Genomic DNA, 26,258 nt, shown 5'->3' with positions numbered 1-26,258 from the left:
TTTCTGGACCAACCACAAATCTCATTTTTTCATGTAATTTAAGGAGGAGTTGATTAGGCTTGGATGGCTAATTTGGTCATGCGACAATGCTATACTGAGTTCTGCTGTCATGTAGGCAACCAATTATAGGCATTGCGAATTCTGTTTCTAAATAATGTATTTTAACTATTTAAAGACTCCTAAGCTAAGGAGATGTATTTCATGTAAAACAGAATACATTCTTAATTATCATATCACATCTTCATCACATTAACTTCAGAAGCAAAACAACTGCTTTTCAAAGGCTTGAGCCAGAGGCCTACAGAACTATGCCAATACATGTATTGACAAATTGTAAAATATCCCACTGCCTACTGAAGTGCTCCACGCACCAAGAACATGCAACAGGAAAAATGCTCTGTAAGAGGGCAAATAGAGCTCAATGTTATATGATTTTCATTGTCAGCTAATTTGGGGAGGAAAGGGATCTTGAAGATTTACAGGGAAAAAATAAAACAAACAAAATTCACATCTTCAACATCCCTCTGTTTGTACCCTAAAACTCTTACCTGATCATGAATGTCAACCATCACTGCATTCTGCTGTGGTGGATGAGCAGCTGGGTGCAACATACGGGGAGATACATTCGGAGGGTGAAAGGCTCGGGGCTCTTCTATTGCTTGTTGCTGTCCGTAGGAGAGATGGTGATAGTTTTCATCGTGATTAATGGAATTATGTCTAGACAAACGATCCCTCCTTGTTCTCTGACGTCGAACAGGAGGACTGGAAATGCATTAAAAAAACCAGAGATTATATAAATGACAGAAATCCTTCTTAATAACTAAAACTCCAAGAGAATCAAGTATAAAGAGTTTTTTTACACTGGAAAATTTTACTAGAACAGGTTTATTAAATTGGAATAAAACTTTTTACTGACAAAACTGCTAAAAGCCTTAGAGATGACACTTTTTCAGCATGAAAGTGCTTAATAGAGCATAGCTTAATGCTGCAAGGGAAATGAGAAGACTTCTTATGTACATATTAACTTCACTTGGATTGCCAAGACAAGTGCTCAGAAGTCAAGATAGCAAGCTTCAAAAGATTTCTGTGCATTTATTTTAGGTAAAAATCCTTCATAACATGATTACAGATTTCCCCAGGGTCCTTGCTGCAACCAGGCCACAAAATTGTTGCTCAAGCAGTAGACTCCTCTGAAGAAACAAATGCAATTTTCAGCTCTCACATGTTTACTACATAACTGAGTGCCTCATAGAATTCTCTCCAGATGATTCCAGGAAATTGTGATTGTGGTAATCCTTCTTTTTCAGACTGTAGAACTGTTATGTAGAACGATTCAGACAAGAGCTTCCGCTTCTTTTGAGTACTGATCCACAGGCACAGGATTTGATTATGTGTTCTTACGTAATTGTGTGTATGTTCTGAGCAGAACTGCTACTGTCTGGAGGCAAGACTTTTGTAAATCAGAAACCAGCAGCTCAGGTTCAATGCTCAGAAAATCATGCACACGCAAGTATCAAACTCACTATGAGAAGTTTTGATCAAGTCACTTCTCATGGTGGAGTTCAGGATCCTGCGTGGAGGAAGCAGGACAATAAGTAGGACTAAAGCCATGGACTTCAGCAGGGCAAACTTTGGCCTTTTCAAGGTCCTGCTTGGAAGAATCCAACGGCTTAGGGCTCTAGAAGGTAGGGAGGTCCAAGAGAGCTGGCTAATATTCAGACATCATTTCCTCCAAGCCCAAGACCAATGCAGAGGACATTGTCTACCTTGACTTCAGCAAGCTTTTTGATACTGTCTCTCACAACATCCTCACAGGAAAGTGTGGGTTGGATGAGTGCACAGTGAGATGGATCGACAACTGGCTGCATGGCAGAGCTCAGAGGGCTGTGATCAACGGTGCAGAGTCTGGTTGGAGGCCTGCAGTTAGTGGGGTTCCTCAGGGGTCAGTATTAGGTCCAGTCCCGTTCAACCTGTTCATCGATGACATGGATGAAGAGACGGAGTGCACTCCCAGCAAGTTTGCCAACAATACCAAACTGGGAGGAAGAGCTGATACGGCAGAAGGCTGTGCTGCCATTCAGCGAGATCTGGACAGGCTGGAGGACTGGGCAGAGAAGAACCTGATGAATTTCAACACGGGCAATTGTAGGGCCCTGCACCTGGGAAGGAATAACCCCAGGCACCAGTACAGGTTAGGGGTGGACCTGCTGGAAAGCAGAGTGCAGAGAAGCACCTGGGAGTCCTGGTTGACAACAGGCTGACCATGAGTCAGCAGTGTGCCCTTGTAGCCAAGAAGGCCAAAGGTATCCTGGGGTGCATTAGGAAAAGTGTGACCAGCAGGTCGAGGGAGGTTATCCGCCCGCTCTACTCTGCCCTGGTGAGGCTGCATCCGGAGTACTGTGTCCAGTTATGGGCTCCCCAGTTTAAGAAAGACAAGGAATTACGGGAGGGAGTCCGGCGGTGGGCTACAAAGATGATTAGGGACCTGGAGCATCTGTCTTACGAGGAGAGGCTGAGAGAGCTTGGTCTGTTCAGCCTGGAGGAGGCTGAGAGGGGATCTGATCAATGTTTGCAAATATCTCTAGGGTAGGTGTCAAGAGGATGGGACCAGACTCTATTCAGTGGTGCCCAACAATAGGATGAAGGGCAACAGGCACAGACTGAAGCACAGGAGGTTCCATCTAAACAAGAGGAGAAACTTCTTTACTTTGAGGGTGCCAGAGCACTGGAACAGGCTGCCGAGAGTGGCTGTGGAGTCTCCTTCTCTGGAGACATTCAAAACCCACCTGGACATATTCCTGTGTGATCTGCTCTGGGTGAACCTGCCTTAGCAGGTGGCTTGGACTAGATGATCTCCAGAGGCCCCTTCTAACTCAAAGTATTCTGTGAATGATTAACTTGGAAGGGGAAGGAACTCAAAGCAGAAAACTATTCCCCAGTACTTTCTATACATGCCTTCCAATCTCCACAACATGTAAATTACAGGTTCCAGAGGCAACAGCAAATTAAAACTACATGGTATTTAAATGGTTTACCACTTATGGAACAGGCTGAAGGAACTAAATTGCAGAGAAGAGACAAGAAGGGCCTGTGACCATTAGATCATGTCCTCTCCAACAGTAAGCGGAAGAGAACTTCAGATTATTCACTCTCACTATTGCCATTGCTATTACCAAATAAAAAGCTCGAAACCTGTTAGCAAATCATAGAATCATTTAGGTTGGAAGACACACTCAAGATCATCAGATCCCAGACATTCCTCAAGTTGAGTCCAACTTTTGTGCTGCATGAAACAGACATACTCTGGGGAAGGGGGAGCATACTGCCAGGAATTCAGATGCTACTGTGAGTACATGATACAACTTAAGCCGCTGTATTTCTGCCCTATTTCACAGGGATGTTTTGTCACTATTGCTTTTCTCAGAAATTAAACAAACGCTAATTCACAACAGGTCAGACAGATGGCATCAAGTCAGATTGTAACACAGCATTCTTAAAACAAAAAAATCCCAAGCAAACAAAAAAATGCATAGCCCTTTTCATCTTTACCAATTGCCATGTCAGAACATACAAGCTGTGTTTTCTTCTAAGGACTTAGAATCTAAATTTACAGTCTTACTACTGGATTTGTCTTAATTCCAGTCTCCTTTTCAAGAGCTGTTGTTGCACTCACCATCTCTGTATTGCTAGTATGATACACCTGTTACATTCTCATTAGATAAAGCTGGTATATATGATTTCTAACCAGAGAGATATTAATGCCAAAGTTATTCTATTTTTTTTGAGCACTAAAGTTACTTTAAAGTTACTGTTTCCTGCTATGGAACAGAAATGCCACGAATACTTTAACGTAAAATGTCTCTGAGAGGATTTTTGTTTAGAAAAGCTGAAGGAATAGAGGAAAGTTACAAAAACCAGATCCAATGCTTTGGAAGAAGAAGAACAGAAATACTTTGACTGCCACAGCACTTAGACAAGATAGCTTCTCATAAAACTAGTCTTACCCCTGTCTTCAGTAAAAGGTCTGGCTTTTCTTTTCTGCGAACCCAGAATGATGAGAGCACAGCCAGCAAAAGCTGGCAAAACTTCTGGAGTGGTTTTTTATAAAGGAATGGAGTATCATTCTCTGGAAAAAGCAAAATTGGATTTTTTTCTATGCAGAGTTAACTCCTCTGGTTCTACATGCACAGTATAAGCATGGTAAATGCCTAGTTAAAACAAAGAGTGAAATGAAAGTAGTGAAAAAATTGCAGGAATTCCTGCCCTTGGATAGGAACAGCCATCAAAAGCTATCCATAACTGCAGTCGGTATTTGAAGATCTCAGTATTTTCTATCAAGAGTGTTTTCTTTGCACTAACATGTTCTTAAATACCGTTAGTTCAGTTACAGTCAAGACATGGAGGAAAAGAAGCACAGATGAAAGGTGAGGCGTAGCAATGGTATAGATCTCCCCACTTCACAACTCCTGGTGAAGACAAATTGGAATGGCCTTCTCTGTTTCACATAGGCATGCATTATTCTTTTACATTCACAATTTATCTGTACTATAAGTAGCTGGACAAAAAAAACATCTTTCTGCAAATTCATACCAGAAGGCTACCTCTCTAAATTCAATATTTATTTGCCTACAATGAATCTGGGCACTGTTGTGCTAGGCACAGTATAAAGTTCTTGATACAAAGCCATAAGGTCAAAATAGTAACCCAGACAATGGAAAAAATACAAATAAAAAAACCCAGCACAGCCTGTGCTGACCAACAGGAGAGAACTGCTAGGACAAAAGAGTTAATGCGGATGACATTGCATCCACACTTTGGAGATTTTACATGCAGTTGACCCAGTCTGTTCACTTGAACTGAATGACGATTTGCAACTGGAGTACAACTTTCATCTTCATCTGAAAATTTCATTAACTCTGAGACCATTCTGCGATGCGTAGACAGAAAACAAAGCAGGGAAAACAGGAAATTGGCTTCAAAAGCACACGCATAACCTCATCTAAAGCATTAACAACAGATGCACTCACGAAGATCTTAAGGAATCAGGCTTTGATCCTTGAGAGTGGTCACTAGTTCTGATACAGCTCCACAGCATTCTAAGACTAAAAAAACCCTCCTGCAAAATAAGAGACATGTATACGTTGTTCTCCCTAACAATCCTGTTCCAGGAGAGGAGATCGGGTGCGGTACTACTGTGCAACTGACCTCAAACCAGCTCAAATTAAACAGTACACCCAAGCTTAAAAATGCTCTGACTTGAGTGCAGGGAAACAAAGTACTGGCACATTCAAATGTCTCTGATTAGAGCAAAAGCAGGTGATATTACCCAAGAGCAAGCGAGCTAGCCATAGAAAGAGTAACACCTTGTGCTCACAATGCTGCAGCCAACCTAGCAACTCCTGTCAGGCTGAAGATGGCTCCGCACTGAGAAGGAGGTGTTGCAGTATGGTTTACTTGCAAGCTACAGGCCAATAACTCAGCAATACCTGACAGCATTTCAACATCAGACACTTGTTCCATGCGTCTTCTACGCATCCCATTCTTCATCTCACAGTGTATCCCGTCTGTCTAGATTCAGCTGTCTGGCATTTATCTTATTAAGCACTCTACTTACTCTGCAGAAGATGTTAGTGAACACTGCAAAGAAACCTGTATAGGTTGGCTGGACATCAAACAAAAATGGCCAAATGCAGCATATTCTAGGCATCTCAGTTCAAACTACTTTAAGGTAAAAACTGCTTTGTGGAACAAATGCCATTATAGAGCACCCCTGTACCAAATTGTACAAAAGGCCTACTCTTCTGTCTTCACAATAACCCTGCAAGTTCACAATTCAACCTCTTTCTCAAGTTTGACAAGCTGTTTCAAGAGCTGTGTATTTTGAATGTCACTGGCCAAAAGTGTTTGGATTCAAGGACTTGAAGCAAAGATAAAAAATCAGCATGTTTTAAAGTCCCTTGCTTCAAAACTATCCCTGACTGATCATGGTTTACAAATTTGATTCATGGAATTAGAAGAAAAACAGTTATATATTTCTTAAGTCTAATATTTTATATTCTTGAAAAAGCACCAACACTTCAATTTTAGTACAAACGAAGCCACAATGTTTCTCAGAAGAAAAGAGAGGGACAGTGTGTTTTAACTTGCAGTATATGACTCAGCATTTTTGAGACAGAATGTGAGGCAATTAAAGCTTGTGTTTTGGATAATTAGTTTAACTAGAATAGTAGTGGGTTTATGCTTTGCTAGTATAAATAGAATAGTCCGTAGTTTTATGCTTCCCTTTACTACCATCCATCCAGGCACCAGTTCAACTTGGCCAAATCTCTGCTCTTCAGTGATCATTGGAACTTCTTCTAAATTCTCTGCTTTGAGAGGTTAATAAGCCACAAGCTAAAACCAACACGAAAATCTAACTCCTATTACATGTGAATCACCACCTCAGCATTTGGCAGTATGCTAACCTCCTTACTCTACCCAGACAGTATCCCTCATCTTTATTTCAATTGTTTTCATGTACAAAAATGATTGTGACTGCAGTGAAAATTATCGTACTACATCAGTAACTCTTAATACCTTTAAAAGTACCCTAGTGAGAAAGATATTTCCTCACATTTTTCTAAACACTTAACGCTCCACATCAGAGCTAAAGAGCATAATTTAAAACGTTACTGAGCACTCCCTTCCCAGAGTTGACCGCTCACACAAATTACGGGATGACGCACCGACCTGAATTATTTCCAGTAACTTTTCAGTTACAACTGAAACTTATAGCTCGAAGGAAATGTTAACATGTTTACCATGTGTGATCTAGTCAGTGCTGCCTGAAATACACCTCCCTTGGAGCTGAAATCAGGAAGAATAAGAAATTGTTTCCCAATCTACACAGCTTGCTTACCTCCTCCTGTTTCGTGCAGGTGTGTTGCATCGTTCCCCTGAGAAGTGGTGTTGACTGGGCCGAGCCAAAGGAGGCTGCCTATTTGATGTCATCTCCCATGGTCGCATTGGTGGTGATGGGGCTGGTGATGCTGCTGTATAGTCAAAGACTGAATGGGAAAGGCGTTGTCGCTTGGGACTAGGACTGTCTTCGCTCTATGCCAGTGCAAAAAAGCAAACAAAAAAAAAAAAGAAAAAAACAAACCAAAACCAAACAAAACCAACAAAACAAACAAACAAACAAAAACACAAAACCCACCTCCAGATGAGTGAATTACAATCCATACTTCAGTATCGCTTTGCAGGTAGCATTAGAAGCAACTTAATGATGACTGCACTAAAACATCATGAAATTAAATACTTGCAAGTAGTTGCCTACTTATTATCTTTATAACATAGATTTGTGATGGCTCCCTGACCCCTAAAAGAATTATTATTAACTTACATTCTAGCAGGATTAAAAGACAAAAATTCTAAAATCCATGCAAACCCAAAACTATATCAGAAAAGAGAATAACATGAAGAATATAAGACATAAACTATGTTACAGCCCTCCTGCCCTAGCATCTAAAGGCTACAGATGCATGAAAAAATGTGTAAACACAGTCTTCATAACAATAGAATCTGTACTTGTCAGTAAGCAGACACCATACAGACCTTCTACTCTGCATTGCATCCCTTTCCTATCAGGTCTGTACTTACGCAGCTGATCAGATATTTGCTCTGCAGTGCAGCCTGTTTAATTCTGCTAGCTCAGCACAGAGGTGCTTCATCCTTTTACTTACTAATATAATAAAGGTCATTGAAAAGTACTTTCACATAACCTGTAAAAAACCTAATCAGCAATCTCTGGCTAAGTCTGTGTACTTCAGTAAAATTCTGCAGAGACTACAGTGTGTAAAGTGTTCATTGTTAATGATAAAATATGAAGGCCATTCACCTTCAAGTAATACTCCTCCAGTTAGTTCCAAACCCAAGTAATTATCTGTCCTCTTTGTTGTGTATCCATGTCATTTATTTGCAAAAGTTCCCACGGATGTCTCTGAACCCAGCAGCAAATGCAATAAATGCCCCTCCCCTTCACCCACTCTTCTTTCAAAATAATAACTTTTCATGCTGTTAACAAGCACAACAACCAACAATATAAGAAAATACAAGTTCTGCTCCAGAGCTCATCAACTGAACACAGAAAAGCTAAAAGCAACACATGAACCACCACACTGGTCCACCCTTGAATCCAAACATCACACAGACTTCCCTTGACAGAACACTCCTGGTGCAATCCAAATCACAGCATTATTTCAACTAATCGAAATTACCCCAAATTTGCATTTAATTGCAGATGGCTGGTGCACAGAAAATAGAACTTGTCTGTAATAGCTTTGTATTCCTAAATTGTCCCTCTCAGAGGCTGGTAATCCACAGATTGTTAGAGGTCTTATTTCAGGTTTATTTGTAGACTAGCCTATGGACCTCTTCTGGTTCTTATGCTTACAGGGGCCTATAATTTTCCAAACACTATCAGTTGCTTCTTGGTAGGTTACTGTTGACATACAGCTTGTCCTCCAGTGCGCTTTCCAGTGCAAGCATGGTCTTTTTTGACATTGAAGTTTTGTCCAGGTAAAAAAGGATAAAAAAGGTATTCTTCTTCTCTTTTGACTTGTGGCCATTTTTACTAAATTTCACTCCTCTTCAGTCCCACTCTTTCAAGTACTTTAACATAAATTGCAGTTTTTTCCTACTATACTTCAGCTCAGTCACTAGTAATGATTAAGGAACAGGAAAAGGTCAGAGAGAAAGAGAGAATCAGAACCACAAAGTAAACAGGGGGTGTCCATTTTTAATTCTATGTCTGTTAGATGTATAACTATTAGCATGGAATCCTTAGGGAAACAGGCTGACGATGCATGTATCTGCTTGTTGCTCAGTCTCCTTTGAACTCCTTAACCAACTGCACCTGTATTTTATAGAGAAAAATGGGTCAAAAGACAGGTATGCACCTGAAGGTTCATGAAAACAGATGTCCAGGCAAAGGGTGACTCTTCCAGAAGGCTGCCCGCCCTCAGGAGTTCAACCCCAAAGAACTGGAACAGATACCTGAGAAGTGCCTTGAGAGCCAAGCTTCTGTGAAAATACGTTTTGTTAGAATTCAGAGAACCGTTGCCAAAGGACAAATTGTGAAGAAACTATGTTACATTTGTTATGCCATTCAGAGTTGCTTATTTAATCTGTTTTATTGTTGTGATAGAATGAGACAGAGAGAAGGACGACTTGTGGCCCAAGCTGGAGGTTTCAGGATGGGAGAAGGTTTTACATCATGATGACTGATGGCTACTTAAAGAGAAACACAGGTAATAAAAATTCAGGTAAGTAAGATATGCCAGGGTCTTGGGAGTGCAAAAGGAAAAGTCAAACAGAAGAAGGAAACACCAGGTTTAGTGAAGCTGCCAGAAAACAAAACACTGAAATAGCAAAATAAACACACTGTCCTGCTATATTCTGTAGGTGCCTTTGGCTGGGGATCTCCCACTGCTACTGCCTTAATTTAATTCTGTACCTCTAGTGAGACTTCAGTTGCAGGCCTAGTCTCCACTCAAGTTGGTCTCACTTAGTCCCTGCAGCCCTCACACATGTTGGACAGAAAGTAATATTACACAGCGACATAGTTAAGAAAAGATCTAATAAAACAGGACAGACTGCTGTGATCAGGCACAGCCAGACAAATGTAAAGACTGGCCACAGCTTACATGATTGGCCCCTTTTGTGTCTAGCCACATTTTGTCTCTCCCCAACTCCATTCCCCTGCACATTGCCTCCTCCCCTGGCATAGTCCCACTGAACCCCTCCAGCATCCTGGACCCTCGGGTTTGCATCTTCATCAGTCACAAAGTCCTTGTTTGCACGTGGTTTCTCGATAGCCCATCAGTTAGTGTGACTGATCAGGTCTGTTCATTGTCTTTGTCTCCCTTGTTTGTCTGGCAGGTTTGTCTGTATATTTTGCTTATGGCTTCCCCATTTTCCTTATAATCCCATTTGACAAGGTGTCAGATCAAATAATCACAGTGAAATAAACATTCCCACATTCCACACACCTTCATCAATTTCTTATTATCCCCTTTTGGCATGGAAAAGGTCCTTGACCAGATACACTCACATAAGCAGATGCTCTCTCCTTCCACATACCCTTACACAAATCACACAACTCTTCCACTAATGATACAAACAAAAACTGTAAAGATACTGTCAGATACTACAGTCCAGGAAGACTAAGACAAAGACTACTTCTGAAAATGGTAAAAACTAAGGAGGACAAGGAAAAAACCCAACAGCCCCTCACCTCTTGTACTAAACAAGAATATTTAAGAAAAAATTAAAAAGGCGGGCATAGGGTGCGAGAAGGCTTTGTTACAGTAAACCAGGATAGTTTACCTCCCCCATCTGAGTATGTACAGTCCTAAACATATCTTATCTTGATGTCATGGTAACCAATGGTAACCAATCCCAACCAGGGCTCCACTGCGCTGGGCCCCCATTTGATTATCACTGGTGTCCCAGCGCTCCCCTTGTGGTAAGGCCAGGCTTTCATCAAAGCCAAAGCTTTCTCTTGCTGAGGGTTGTGCCTCACTCCTGAGGGATCTGCCCCTCCGTTTTGTGTTAACAGTGGGAAAAAAAGAAAACAGCAGGAAAAAAGTGTGATCATATTAGCTTTTAAGCTGACAGACAAAAGGCTCCTGGGGTTTATACATAAGGCTTGACATGTCTTCTAAATATACTCTTTAAATTCTAGCCCTAACTAAATCTAGGAAGGAGCTACCAAAAGGAAACAGGTATGTGCAACAAATTAAGAGTCCTGTGCCACAAGTGGCAAAAAAGTTACAGATTTTATGGAAACACAGACTGCTTCCAAGCCTGACAGATGTGTTTTTTCCAAGACAAAATAAACAAAGGTTATCCAGTTGGACACGGGGCTGCATAACAAAGGACTTGTCTATGTATAAAGATTTGCCAGCAGAATCATACTGCAAAGACACACAGCTTTTACTGGCAAAAAGCTATTTAGAGGAATTTGAGCTTTAGAGGAACTTTAGCTGACAGAATAAACACCAGGAGTCAGAATCTTTGGCCAGTATAATTGGGTTTGCCCCAAGAGTTTTGCTGGCTTAGTCACACCGGTTAATACAGTCATCTTTTTCATCTTGCCAACTATGTGCCATTCAGCTAGAGCACAAAATACTGCTTGCTCAGCTTCTGCAGTGTTAAGCAGGATTAACAATTCTGCTTCAACCCACCATCATTCAAATCACCATTTTACCTGTTGTCGTGAATAAAAGAATGTCTGGAATAGACACCATGACTCCTCTGGTAAGAACTGGAAAATTGTATGGCTGTTGATAATGAGCACAATCTGCTACATCAGACTGGTAAAGTGGAAGTATGATGAGAAAAAAATTCTAATATTGCTGTCCACACCATGCATCCTCCAGGCACCAAATACAAACCCTAGAATGTAAACATTCAAGACAACTGCTTTAAACAATGCATCAGATGTTTTCAAAGTCTCATTCAGATTTTACTGTAAAACATCACTACCATTAACATTCTGAGAAAATTTTTTCTAGCCAAGCTTTGATTTCAGAGCTGTGACCAAGAGCCAACTTCGAAACGCAGCTCCTGGGCACATACAAGACAACTTCCTGATGAAAGAGCACTAAGGTAATCTGAGTTTGGTCTAATGAAAATTGGTAAAGAAATACAGTTCTTCCCAAATGTGAAAGCTGGCTCAAACAAATCAGGTGTCTGAAAGGAAGGCCAAAATGAGCCAATTCTTGAAGTAGGCCCAAAAGTCTTAAGAGGTAGCACCTGGAGTACTGTGTCCAGTTCTGGGCTTCCCAGAACAAGAGAGACATGGACATACTCAAGAGAGTACAACAAAGGGCCCCAAAGATGATTATGCAACTAGAGCATCTCTCCTATGAGGAAAGGATGAGAGAGCTGGGATTGTTCAGCCTGGAGAAGAGATGGCTCAGAAGGGATCTCATCAATGTGTGAAAATACCTGAAGAGGAGGCTGAAAAGAAGAGAGAGCCAGACTCTTTTCAATGGTGCCCAGTGACAGGACAAGAGGCAATGGGCACAGACTCAAACACAGGAGGCTCCATTTGAACATGAGGAAATGCTTATTCTGTGAGGGTGACTAGACTGAGCACTGGCACAGGTTGCCCACAGAGGTTGTGGAGTCTCCCTCCTTGGAGATCTTCAAAAGCTGTCTGGACATAGTCCTGGGCACCTGGCTCTAGGTGGCCCTGCTTGAGCAGAGGTCGAACCAAATGACCCCTGTAAGTCTCTCCAAAACTCAAGACATTCTGTGATTCTAAAACAGCACAAAGGAAAGCAGCAATTGATTTTCACTCTGTGTTAAACACTAGGCTTTTAGAAGTGTTATACTGTGGAAGAAGTAAAGCACAACTCAAACAGTACTTTGGGGTAGAGCTCCAAGCTCTGCTCTTGAGACACAAAGTATCCCTGTGAGTACATGTTCTCAATCGAACACCACATCCAAGTATTTAAAAGGAGCAGAAAAAACAAGTAGTTCAGAAGAAAACCCCTGTAGGTGCCCTCTCCGTGGGTTTGCGGAGAAAACATTCTGTATTTCAACTCCTAGACACAGAGACTCCACTCTGAAAGAAAACCTACAATATTTCCTCTAACTTGCTTTTGAAATATCACCATGTGGTAAGAAAAAAACAGTAGCTCCATCTTAAAATGGAAACCCATCTACAATAACGTCAGGTTGCCATAAAACTGCTGTAGCAGGTTAAAATATATCAGATTTCTTAACAATTTTTGAGAATTAAAAAGCCATTCTGATAGTGAAACAGTGAAAATGCACACACTATTTAGTAACAGAACACAACTTGTAAAATAGGAGCAACACTACCAAACATGGTATAAAGAGGATGTAAAGTCCATCTAATTCTTTTGTGTTTCAAAGCTATGATGGTATGTATCTCTCAGGTTGTTTCTGTATCTAACAACTGTACCAAGAACAATCACCAGTAATCATTCTGGGCCATCCATAATTCACTCATGATAATAGCATTAATCATTATTTACTGACCGCAAGCACAATGGCCAATATTGTTCCTCAGCAACCAGAACTGACAATGAAACCTCCATGTGAAGTGTTTCTGCAAAAGATCTGAGGCATGCAATAGTAAATGCATACCAAAGCATAGAATATATACCACCAAATGCATCTCTTCATTTTACTTATTATCAGAACATAATAATAATCTGAATATCTAATTTGTTGTTTATTCAACATCAAGCTGACAGTCATTTCTAGGGTTTTCTCTGTATTACTTCCTTCTCTGAAATGCAATTCGCATTTAACTGGGTGTTTAGGAGACTCAAGAAGCAACACTAAGAGACCGCTAAGCCTAAAGTGCTGAAGTTTCACACAATAAATATTTTAAACAGTGTTAAGATTTTGATTCTTAGGTGTCAATTTCTCATACCAAATGCTGGAATCTGTCCTCACTGCATGTGAATTTAAAATGCACGAGAACATTAAAAAAATGTAAAAATCTTAGGATCCTATCTGGCACACAGCACCACTCTCAACAAGAATAAAAAAGCAAACTGTGTTTAGTAGGACTATACATTTCTTGTGTTCATGTTCTACTGTTCACACAAAAACGACAGTGCAAGCCGTGTATCACAACTGAAGCAACTCCTTTTCTAATACCAAAATAGGTTTAAGAATCAAAGAAACAGACACAGCCATCTCAAAGTTCTGCAAACTGAATTTTATTAGTATTTGCTATTTCTTGCACTAGTTGCTGCATGCAAATAAGAATCCTTTGAATATAAAAAGATTTTGCTATAATTTTTCAGAAAAATAAATCAAAGCAATTTAAATTGTGCTAAACTCACAAAAAAAGGATAGTATGTATTTTCATATCACATTATGGTGTTTTTTACAGATAGAGATCTATACCTCTCAAAATCCAAAACACCAGCCACACTTCAATACGGGAAAAAAAAACCCTCAGCTATATCTTGCTCTCTATTAAAGAACAAACTTATTTGAAATATACTGATTTTACTTTAAAATATCAATCTATGGTCTCAGTTTTGAACTCAACTTTGTCAATGGTGTAGGTGACCAGAAATGGAAAATAATTTGTGCTGTTTCTGCACGTTTCCTGCAGTTAACATGTACTATGGTAGTAAGCAAAACCTGTTACATACATTTAGCATCTCACTAAGTATTTGCAAGCCTGCTTTCTTAAAATCAGAAAGTTTAAAAATTTTGCAACAAATAGTCCTAATAACCAATAAGATTTTTAAATATTTTTCAGTTCACCATTTCCTACCAGTTCATCTCCAAATTACCTATCAAGATCTGAGTTAAAGCGTCCATGTTTTGACATCAGTACCACTTAACAGAATACGGAAAGTGCCATTTTAGGAGACAGTGTTAACAACAACTTCTTAGCATACATAGTCCTGAATTCCTATTTTGGTATATAAATAAAACAGAAGATGAGTCTTTAAGTAAAATCACAAATTTGCAGCTACAAAAAGAGGACTAATTTCCCTATATACAAGACTGAAACACATTAAACTTTGCATGTGTACCACTAAAATATGTTCATTACTGTAAAGAAATTATTTTAAATGTCACAAAATACACTGAAACAGACATAACCACATTTGAAAAAGATCAAGTTTTCAATTCGAAAAATAATTCTGCTCTTTTAGCTGGATGGGACAAAGAGTCTGAAGAGAAGTCTGGCTCAAAGCTGTCTTCATACTTAAGTCTTCTCTACATATAGTTTGAACATGCAGTAGGTATTCAGTAATGATTTTTCATTTAGGCATGTGAAACTAACATACAGGTACATCAACAGAGACCGGGGTAATTAAGACAATTCTAAAGCAAACCACATTCTTTCAACTTAGTATTTTTCCCCACATTAAACTGTAGATATATATACACACAAGCATGCACACACATATGAAACACAATATACATACATAGACAAACTAGCATTTGAGCACGGCGACTTCTTATTCAGGTAAATTAACGTTAAGCTGACCATATTTTTTGACAAAGCGTCAAAGAATATCCAAACATTGAACTGAGGCATACTGCTACCCAAGCATCTGAACTAGTGAACAAAGGAATAAACCAATTTTTTGGCAAAAGAATACATTTTAAGCAGCAATTATCATCAATGATTTAAATCAATCCTCCCCAACCTTCAGTCTCCAGAGATTACATTTACACCAATATTAATGTTACACTGCTGTAACTGATGTCCTTACTGCAATGGGCACAAAGGCAAGTCAGCACTAGAAATTTGTTCCTAGGAAAAGGACTACTGGCATAATACCCCAACACCTATTGTGGTAAAGCATATTCACATTTGGCTGCCTTCACTGGCCTTGTTATCACAACACTGAGCTGTGTTAGCAAAAGATGTATGTCTCTGCTTAGCATACCATACTGCTAAAAATTTCTGTGTATAATGCAGTTATTATGTGTTCTCAGAAATTGAGCATCTAATTTCTTCAGGAATGTACCACAGTTAACTCACTACATGCTTCCAGTCTCTCCACATTGCTAGAAATTTGAAGCTTTAACAAATACTCTTGATTTGGAACGCCAAGGGACCGCACAGCCTGAAACATGCCTGTGACACGAGTGACCCAATCTGTGTGTAAGAGCCCGGCACTTGTCAGCTCTTATTGTTTTGTGTCTCATGGGGTCTTTTGAGTGTGATTCTTTTGGGGGTGTCTGCTTTTCTTGGTGAAGGGTCTATGTCCTGCTGCATTCTATTGCCAATTAATTTTACTTTTTTACACGTACAGCTGCCTGGACACTATTTAAATTGACTTTTTTATTATGAACTGTAACTAGGGCTTATTTTTGGAGTAGGGCTTATATTTTGAGCATCCTCAAAAATCCTGAAAAATCATGCTAGGGCTTATTTCAGGGTAGGTATTATTTTTTGGGAAACAGGGTAATTCTAAGAATAAGGCACTCTAAGTTCTACCTTTTTCAATGTCCTTCTTCTCTGGGGACATCCCACAAAAGGAAGGAGAAAACACATTCCAAAGGGCACATAATACAGCTGCAACAATTGTAGTATGTAACTGTCACACCAGTCTCCAACAGCCAAGTAACAGGGCTCCTCTCACCCTGCAGTTCAGTTCTCTGCTTCTCTCATTTCTGACACTTAATTTATCCTTTCCTTCTTCCAGGCCATCTCCCACATAAAAGAAAATTTTCACAGCTGAAACAAATACAAAGGCTTTACTTTATCATTCATACGGTTTAGGACAAGTAATCTCTCTGTATCACCAACAAATGACTGAACACAATGGTATGTCCACTGAGCATAATGTCATGGTTACCATCTTGTTAACCAATTTCGCAAAAAAAGGGATTTATTTATACGGCAAAACACTACATGTTTATACACTGCAGAACCATCCTTAACAAGCTCAAATCTAGGATTCTGTTTAAGCAATTGTTTACTTGGACTTTAGTAAAGCCTTTGACACTGTTTCCCACAACATTCTCCTGGAGAAAGCAGCAGCTCAGAGCTTGGATGGCCATATGCTTCGCTGTGTAAAAAACTGGCTGGGTAGCCCAGCCCAAAGAGTTGTGGTGAATGGACCTAGATCCACTTGGTGGACACTCATAAGACATGTTCCCCAGGACTCAGTAGTGGGGCCAGTTCTCTTTAGTACCTTTATCAATGATCTGGATGAGGGGAGTCAGTGCACCCTCAGTAAGTCTGCAGACAACACCAAGTTGGGCAGGAGCATTGATCTGCTGGAGGGTAGGAAGGCTCTACAGAAGGATCTTGACAGACTGGATTGATGGGCTGAGGCAAACTGCATGAGATGCAACAAGGCCAAGTACTGGGTCATGCACTTGGGTCACAACAACCCCAGGCAGTACTACAGGCTCAGGGAAGAGTGTCTGGAAAGATGCCCATGAGAAAAGGACCAGGGAGTGTTGGTCAACAGCTGGCTGAATATGAGCCAGCAGTGTGGCCAGGTGGCCAAAAAGGCCACCAGCATCCTGGCTTGTATCAGAAATAGTGTAGCCAGCAGGACTAGGGAAGAGATAGTGCCCCTGTACTTGTCACTGGTGAGGTCACACCTCAAATAGTTGTTCAGTTTTGGGCCCCTCACTACAAGAAAGACATTGAAGTTCTGTAGTGAGTTCATTGAAGAGCAATGAAGGTGGTGAAGCATGTAGACAACAAGTCTCATGAGAGTTGTTTGAGGGATCTGCGGCTGTTTAGCCTGGAGAAAAGCTCAGGGGAGACCATATCACCCTCTACAACTACCTGAAAGGAGGTTGTAGCATGGAGGGTGCTGGTTTCTTTTCCCAAGTAACAAGTGATGAGACAAGAGGAAATGTCCCCAAGTTTCACCAGAGGAGGTTTAGATCAGATATTAGAAAAAAATTCTTCACCGGACGGGTTATCAGGCACTGGAACAGGCTGCCCAGGGAAGTGGTTGAGTCACCATCCCTGAAGAATTCAAAAGATGTGTAGACATGGTGCTTAGGGATGTGGTTTAATGGTGAGTTTGGCAGTGGTAGGTTAGTGGATGGACTCTGTGATCTTAAGGGTCTTTTCCAATGTAAGTGATTCTGTGATTCTTTTTAAAGCTCAACATATTTAGACTACACACTACATATTACAGAATACTTGTTTTAAACACACACGGGCCATTTTATTTTTACTAACAGCTTCTATAAGTCAATAGAGTTGTTTAATAAAGTTTTAGAAAAAATTGTTCTTCTCCATTAGTTGAGATTTGAACACACCTTTTGCCCTCAGTAGCTTGTAGAACTTCATTTTTGTATGCGTCAGACTTGCCACAGGCCCTGTGAACAGATTAACTGCTGCGACAGCGGCTGGTTCTTCTGCCCCTACAAAATACACATATTGGGAGGCTGTCATCTAACAGAGGTCATGAAACACGTATATAATCCTCACAAGGGGATGTAATGAGTAGAGTACTCAATCCTCTTAATCCAAGTGCCAAATTATGTGAAACAGCAAAACCAAGAAAGAAATGATATTTTCTGCTAAATTAACCTAAAAGAGGAACATGAGAAAACACTGCAGGTCCTCAGCTTCAAAAAATAGCTTATACTTGTGTAAATCTTCTAATTTACTTTAGAAAATAGGATTATTATCACACAAAGTCAGAGTAAGTTTTATATTAAAAAAACCCCACACTACATTATATGCATCAGATGATATATGAAGGAAAAACCCACACTCCCCCACTCAAATAAGCATGGTTTCCTGATTTCTCAGATCTCATCCTACCTCTTTACTAAGGAGAAAAATGACATGAGAATTTAAAACATGCAAAAAAATCAGTGAGATGTGTACTTTTTTATACAATCTCAAGCTCTGCCCTATGCTGAACAAAGTTATCATCACAGCCATGAACTGTTAAGTCATACTTCCACTACAGATACAGGTAAACATTCACATATTGAAAGCAGAGCTGAAGAATACAAACACTGTACTAGGTCTCTGTATTTGAATTTGAGGAAGAGTGCTCTGACTGTTCTCTGATACAATAAAGAAACTGAGAATAAAAAGGAAGAAAGCTTCACACATGGTCTCTAACCTATACTCACATACAAAATTACCAAATGCTAACTAGTCTTGTCAGACTCTTTGTGTTCACATCTGAACACTTTTCTCAAATTCATATTCACCCACTTCGAACTTTGCTATTAATCCTCAGAAGTTCCTCCCAGGACCTTATTTAAAATGAATATCTGTTTCTACTCTTTTGTGTCTCCAACCTTTTCATTTCCCCTCTTGTTTTATAATCGGTACCCATGTTTTCCCAAAAGACTTACACACAGAGGACACAAAACCAAAAATGCCCTCTCCCAGTACGTACCAACAAAATAGTTTTAAATGTCTTTGCAGGAGACTGATTTCTAAGAATCAGATTTTGAAAATGCAGCTTATAAAAAACATACAGCACATCACAGCTTTTTAAAAGAAGAATCCCAACACAGATCATCTAGAGATATAACCTGAACAAGGAAGAAAAGTTCTCAATTTTTGTCTAGAGAGAAGGCCATCTCCTAAAGCTTTCATGAAGACTGACAGACAAAGCATCTGCTCAGCAGCACAATAAGTTGTGCCATGAATGTTCTCAACCCTGCTCAGTAGATTATTTCCTCTCACTGCAATGCGAAAGAAAAATTTGGCCAGTTCTGTCAGAAACAAACAGAGCTGACAAAGACAGACCACAAATCTAAGGTAAGAGGCTCTGGAAAAAGGGTAGGGTTGAGGTTCATGCAATTGCTGAGTTTGCCTAGGACAAAGGTGTTCACAGATTTTGGGGACAGGAACAAACCTGCAAGTCTGACAAGGTGAAAGGGCAAGCAAAATAAAGCATGTATAGTGGCTCTCACATGAACTCACTTTTTATAGTATCTGAGGTTGTAGTGAGAAACACAAAAACCACTGTTATTGAAAGTGAATCAGGAAGTAGAAAGTTCTAGGGCAGTAAGTCTAACACACATTCACTAAGAACCAGGAATCGTGGACATTAAAGAGAGAAAATCTCTATTTTTGTGAGAGGGGAAGAGTAAAGGCACCAGGCTTTTTACAGCTGGAATGCCTACAGAAGACACAAGGTGAGAAAGATTTATGCTGCTTAACTACTTTTCTACCCTGTGAGGAATAGTTCCACTGCAATCCAGACAAATCGGCTAGACAGCAATCAGCAAAATACATACAGTACAAAACGGCCTCCTTTTTTTTCTTTTTTTCTTTAAAAACAATCAGAAGGGAAAAGAAAGAGCTGCTGCTGTTAAAGACAAAAAAGCCACCCTTGCTTTCGATGTTCTGGCAAACAGGAACCAGTAGAGGGCACCAAAACGCAAAGGAAGTTTTCCTTGAACCTCCGAGAGCTTAGTAGAAGAGGAATCTACCCACTTGCAAGTGAAGCTTAAGAGTAAAAGCCATGAAAAATCATCCTGTTAAATCAGAGACCTAGACAAGCTTTGACTGCAATAGTATTTAAATACACCTATTAGATTATTTAATTCAATACAGATGCTTACATAGAGAAGGAAACCACAAGCTGCATTTCTGCATAAACAACTTAACCCAAACGTGTGTCTTTCCAGAAGTTTCAAGAATTAGTACTCCACAGTCAAAACAATTCTCTGACTAAAAATAGGAAAACAGAAGTTTCACATCCTACCTGTACCCTTATTCCTACTTTTCAAATCCCTCTGGGGAGAGTGGGGCTGGGGGTGTAGGGTTACATACATGGATTAAGTGAGAAAACCTTTAGAAGTCTAAGACTCACTCTGTACAAATTCTCATTAGATTCATTAGCAATTTAGCCCATGTAGTTTTCATGGACAAACATGTACAACAGCTCTGAAATGCAACAAGACTACAATTTAAGTTTCAAGTTAACAGTAGCCCTGAAGAAGGAACTTGTCTTCCTGACTGCATCATTTTTCATACTCTAATAAAGAGCTTGCATAGAAACCATTTCATTCTTAAAGACTTTCTCAGGAAAGAGTTGAAAAACTAACTTGGCTTCATCAACAACATGATTTTAAATAATATATCTCCTATTATAGTGTCAATAAACTTTACTGAAAAAATGTATTTAGATAAGCTGACGCATAAACTATACAAATCACCATAGCGCCAATGCTACCGACTCCAGCTTCTGAGCCAAAAGCATATATTTCAGAAAAAGAAAAGACAATTATATACTGTGTCTATTACACCACTGCAGGTGCAAAGCAAGGACTAATAAAATTGCAACTTCAATTTAGTATTTATTATATTTTTATTTAAAAAAAAATCAAAGTGAACCAGATGCAAATAATGCTTAACATGCTTTATAAGACAGGGAGATGACAAAATAAGTTTCACACAAGAGAATCTTGAGATAACTAATTCATAAGCCCCTTTTGTTCATATACCGCTTCTCGCAATTCCCATTCTTAACATGTACCATTTCCTGGTAACAACTCCCTGGAAACCTTCACATTGTTATCCTATGTATGCATAGGGTTTTTTCCTAGAGATATGGTGATTAAGGAAGATCAACAACATTATCAAACTTTCACCACCCATTAAATCTGCCATGGTACCTGTTTGCTCTCACTTGATGCTCAACAACTGCACTCTCTTTTTTCTTACTGCAAACATAAGTATCCAAATGTAGTTTTTTCCTCTTTCTTAGAACAGCGAGTCTCTAATACCACAGCTGCAATACCTCCTTGGAGGGAAAATGGGTTTCTATTTTCAATTTCTGCAGTGCTGCCAAGCAGTTAAGGAGTCTGTCGGGCCAGCAAACAGCAAAATGGCCAGGATATGGATAAATTCTATAAATTGGGCAACTGAAACCCAAAGTAGCTACCTCAGTGAATAGCATTTAAGAAGCAGCATGTCAGCAGTAACACCTAATCAAGTAGTGAGCAACACTTGGATAAGGCAGACTATTAGTAATCATGTTCATCTTACCATTCCAGTTGCTTTACTATATGTTTGAAAAACTTACCAGAACATATGCACTTGCTCCAAATGTTACTCCTCAAAACCTGTTTCAAAAGGGAAATGCTATATATTCATAAACACTCTCCTGACTTACTGTTCAATGAACTTCTGTGTAAGTAATAACTAAATTCCTTGCTATAAACAGTTACAACTTAAAATTGATGTCTCTGGAAAACATCTCAATGCATCTTCAGTTTTAAAATACACTTCTTGAAGAAAAAGAAGCATATTTCTGGTCTAAGTATAAAAAAATCCCCCTCATATTATACAGGAATTAACTCATACGTACTAAAAAATACTAACAGAATGCCCTAGAAAATATGCTTGCTAGCATCAATGTTTGCTTGCACAGTTGTTTTTTCTCAACTAACTTGAGAGACACCGAGGAACTTCAGTTTACTATAAAAATGGGAAGATAATCAGGTGTTCAGTGCTTCAGAAATACTCGCTACCTCCTTGCACACAGCACATTGAACCTGCTCGTCTTCTTGAGAACAGTGCACAGTTCCAGTTCTACCTTTTTCCAAGGCAGATAAAGCAATTTTAAGAGGATCGAATGCTTATGTCCTCCTAACTGACTCCGCCGAGCCCTGGTCCAGGTGCAGGACACATCCCCTGGGAGCGCAGCTTCCACGCTGGCCCACGGGGCCGCTTGGGCTTCCCGGCGGCGCCCCCGTGCCCGGGCCGCGCGGACTCGTTTCCTCGCTACGCTTACGCACGGCGGAGCAACAGAACCGGGCCCGGTGCTCTTCCTCTCCTCGGCCGAACGAGTGAGGGGCACCGGGCGGTGATACTGAGGCCCCGCCCCCACAGGGCCCGCCGCCCTCCTCCACCGCTACTTCCCATCCCTCCCGTTCCCCGGTACCTGGGGCCGCGCCCCCGCCGTCACCGTCAAGGCTGCCGCACCGCCTCCTGTCGTGTCGGCCGGGTTCCCTGCTGCTGCCGCCCGGGCCGGGCCTACCGCACCTTCCCGCGCGATCGCTTAGGGAGCGCCGGCCCAGCGTCCTCCGCCCATCAGAGGACGAGTCCCCCGCGCGCCCCGCGCCCATTCTGCGCCCGCGCCCCCGTCCCTTGCTCCCGCGGCCCGGGACCGCGGCCACGCGCCATGCTCCGCTCCCGCGCACCCCGCCGGCTCCGCGGGGGCGTGACGTCACTCTTCGGCCGGCCCCGCCCCACAGGCCGCGACGCGCCGCGTTCTTTGTTTGCAGCCTGGGGGCGGCGGGGGGGCCGGCCTCCCAACGTCACGGGCCGAACGGGAGGCGAGACAGCCAACCCATGCCCTCCCGGCGGCGGGGAGACGCGGAAACCTGGGGCGCCTGCGCGCTGCGACTGAAGTCGCTCTTCCCCTTGTCAGCGGCCGGGGGCGGAGCGCCGTGTACAGGGGCACGAGGGCGCAGCCCCTTTCCCGATTCAGTTTCGGTTTGTCGCTCCGCGCCACCTGCGCGAGCGGCGGCGGGGAACAGGCCGCGGCGCAGCTCGGCGTTCCGCCGCCGCCACAGCAGCGCGGACAGCGCTAGGCGGACTCCCGCTCCGACGGCGCGTCCCCGCCGCCACAGCTTAAACCGAAACACAACCGCCGCCGTGCAGGCCTGTGTGCGCGGGACTGAAGCACCCGGACAGCAGGGAGCGTGGGAACCACCCCTGCGGGACGGCTGTGCCGCGGGAGTACGGGCCGCGACCACCGGCGGGGTGCTCACAGGAGCGAAGTACTCTGTATTCAAAAGCGAAACTCCACAAAAGCCATCGAGCCTCTCAACGACGGCCGCCTGCAATTCGCCCGGCTCGTACTTACGGCCTCTGGATTTTTATCTGCTTTCCTGATGTGCAGGAGCGGGTGAGACTGACTAGAAAAAGTAAACAAAACCCACAGGGGCAACGTCACCTGCTGATGAATCGTTAGAGAAACACGATCAGCCTTTTGCTACCAGTGCCACACGGAGACTCTCTCAATGCAGAACTGCTCAGCAAAAGCAACAAATGAGGTATCATTTATTTACTCAAGCTATTCCCCTTAAATAAGATATCATCACTCTAACTATTTTCACCTCTCAAACCTGCCTACATTCTCTGTACTTCAGTCTAATTAAAGTTTCCCCAAATGTGATCCTGGAAAAGAAAATAAACCCTCTGCTCTAGATATATAAAATTAATGCTCTAAAAGAGATAATTCACCAGGCATGAAAGTGGTTTAAAATCAGTAAGTCATATCCTTGCAGCTGCCAGATGTGAAATGAAAATGGCATTAAGCTACTCAGCAAGAACTGGCAGAATTAACTGAAACTAAGGGCAAGGGGCAGATGCCACATACCAAGAGGAATCAATTAGTGCTGTCCTAAATGGGCAGGAAGATTTTTTTGCAGTTTTGAAATCAGAGGGGGCAAAAGAAATTCCTTATAGTATTCCCATTTTTCTGTGTATTGTCTGCCACCTGTTCCCCACGAGAGGTGCACATAGCCTTATTTTATAGATCACACATAAATAAATGTGGTGGACCTTAAAATACCTGAATTCCTGAATTGTTTGAGTTCAGCTGTAGATGAGTCTGTTAGGCTTATCCTACCTGACTCTGCAGCATCCAAAGAGGAAAACAAAGAAGTGGATAATTTTCTTAGGATTAGAACTCGTAAAATACTTCTCCTCTTGTGAATAACATCTTTTTAAAGATGTGACAGCCCTCTGGATTGCAGACTGAGAACTGGGTGCCCATCAAGACAGACAAACAAAATTAAGTTCAGGAACAAGAAATTACTAAAGAAATGGAAGATGTACTAACTATACCTGGGAAATTTAAAGGTTAGAAATAGTGAATCCAATTATGTAGCTATAGGTCGTTAAGTACCGAACAAAAAAGAATTCCTTACATACTATAAGAAAGCAAATATAATACGAATAATACTATGAAAGTAAAACAAATGAAAATAAGTTATAAAGGAGTAAACATGAAAAAGGGTCCCCTCATTAATACACTGAGGCTTAAAAGCTCCCTCCTCCAAAGCAAAAATTATTTCAAGATGTATCTCAATTATAATCACTTTGCAATACCAAGTAAAATGGGAAATGTACTCTCTATCTATGCTATACTAGATCTTTTTACAAGACAGGAGGCAAAGTACTGATTTTGGTGCTACAAAATTAAATAGGTTCTTAGTACTACAAACAATGCCCTCAACAATGATGCATCCTTCTTAATGCAGTGAGGCCACATATGAAAAATCTTAGACTTTGGTTTCCTGGGGATGTCACTGAACAGGAATTCAAGATCTTCATGTGCCAAGTCAACAAAATTAAGTAATTGGGGTGGAAGCCTGGGAACTGTTTTCATTAAGACTGCAACATTCCTTTATCATGTGTGGTGCAGAACTTTTCTCATGTTGTTTTGCAGAAATGGAAGACTAGCCTTGTGGAGAACCTACTGTAAAAAATATTGCAGATTGCCAGTCAATTACTATCCTTTACATTTCTCCTGTAATGCAAAAACTGGTTACACACAGTCAAGCATAGAGCAGTGAATTATTTAATGGAAAAACACATATTGCCTAATCAAACATACGTCAAACTATTCTGAATGCATGCTTTTCATGAAGTTTCTAGAATGAATACCAAAAGTCCAACAATTAATAAAAATTATTAGATAAATAAAAAATGAAACCCTCCATTTTATCTTTAAATTATATTCCTACCAAAATGAACAGGTGCTGTCTCTTAGTAAAGGCAGAATAAATCGGGACTCTTATTTTCAAATCAATTTACACTGGAAACTAATAACCAGTTCAGAAACTGACACAAAAATATAGGCATGTGTGAAATACAAGCAAAGAGTGGTAGAGAATCAAAATTGTATTGTAACATTGTAGCATTGTAACCGGCTTTTTAGGAAACACTGCTTATGATTTTTTTAAAAAGAGGTATACACGTATACACAACCTTTCAAAAAATGGAAAACCAACAGACATCCAGTCAGCTTACACGCCCCAGTGACAGTAACTGAGCATTAGTGCTCTAGCTTCTCTTTTAAAACAACAGCACAGAGTTCAGTGTCACATCTGAAAAGAGCACAGGTGTCTGTTTTGAAAATTGTTCCCAGTTTTCCAAACAAGTGATAATTTTAATCAAGGGATCAACTAGAATTTCCTATAAAAGGTAAGGCAAACAGCTTCATGTATTCTCACAGAAAAATCAAAGCTCTTATCCAATAAAACTGAGGTTTGAAGGAAAATATATATTTGAAATACACCCAAACCACATTCTTTCTGCTTTTTATACCAGTTCAACCTTAGTCAGCTTTTACAGTTGGGAGTTTTCATTTGGTGCAGAATCAACACCAGTGAGAAAGACGGTTTTCTCCCACCATCGCTAAGCATGCAAAAAAGTAAAGTTGTGGCCCAGTTCTTCTGTTAATATAGCAGCAGGTGGTATGCTAAACAAGTCAAAAGGCTTTGCACTCTTCTGAAATTTAAACCAGGTAAGCTGCCACAGCTCTTCCTACTCCCTCTCCCCAGATCTGTGAAGCACCTAACAAATAGAATTTCCAACAAGACCTAAAACCATTTTAATTACCCTGATACATAATAAAACTAAGGGAAGACAATCTAACACAGAGGTAATCTTCCATATAATGACAGAAAAGAATGTTAAAAGGGAAAAGTTGGTGCACTGGGATGGCCCTGAAAGGAAATTTCCCCCACTTGTTCCTCCCCCAAGAATCTTCTTGGAACAGAGAAAA

The 26,258-nt window shown here is 40.9% G+C and overlaps 1 protein-coding gene across 10 annotated transcripts in view; it reads right to left on the bottom strand.

The window, feature by feature from the left end:
* RNF38 (ring finger protein 38) overlaps positions 1–26,258 on the bottom strand; it is a 133,884-nt gene that overhangs the window by 32,105 nt on the left and 75,521 nt on the right. For 5 of the 10 annotated variants that reach the window (XM_065656137.1, XM_065656138.1, XM_065656143.1 and 2 more), the window contains 2 exons: positions 6,899–7,092; positions 549–762 (listed from right to left, as the gene is read on the bottom strand). In XM_065656137.1, coding sequence (XP_065512209.1) covers positions 549–762; positions 6,899–7,092 — 408 coding nt within the window. Of the gene's footprint in view, positions 1–548; positions 763–6,898; positions 7,093–16,000; positions 16,241–17,793; positions 17,899–21,539; positions 21,580–22,400; positions 22,814–26,258 lie in introns of those variants that run through there. The other 5 variants (XM_065656141.1, XM_065656142.1, XM_065656146.1 and 2 more) reach the window with 5 other exon arrangements.

Source organism: Caloenas nicobarica, chromosome Z, assembly GCF_036013445.1.
Source record: "Caloenas nicobarica isolate bCalNic1 chromosome Z, bCalNic1.hap1, whole genome shotgun sequence".
In the NCBI taxonomy this organism is placed as follows: Eukaryota; Metazoa; Chordata; class Aves; order Columbiformes; family Columbidae; genus Caloenas; species Caloenas nicobarica.
The sequence above is the reverse complement of the archived record's forward strand: the minus strand, read 5'-3'. Positions and strand labels throughout refer to the sequence as shown.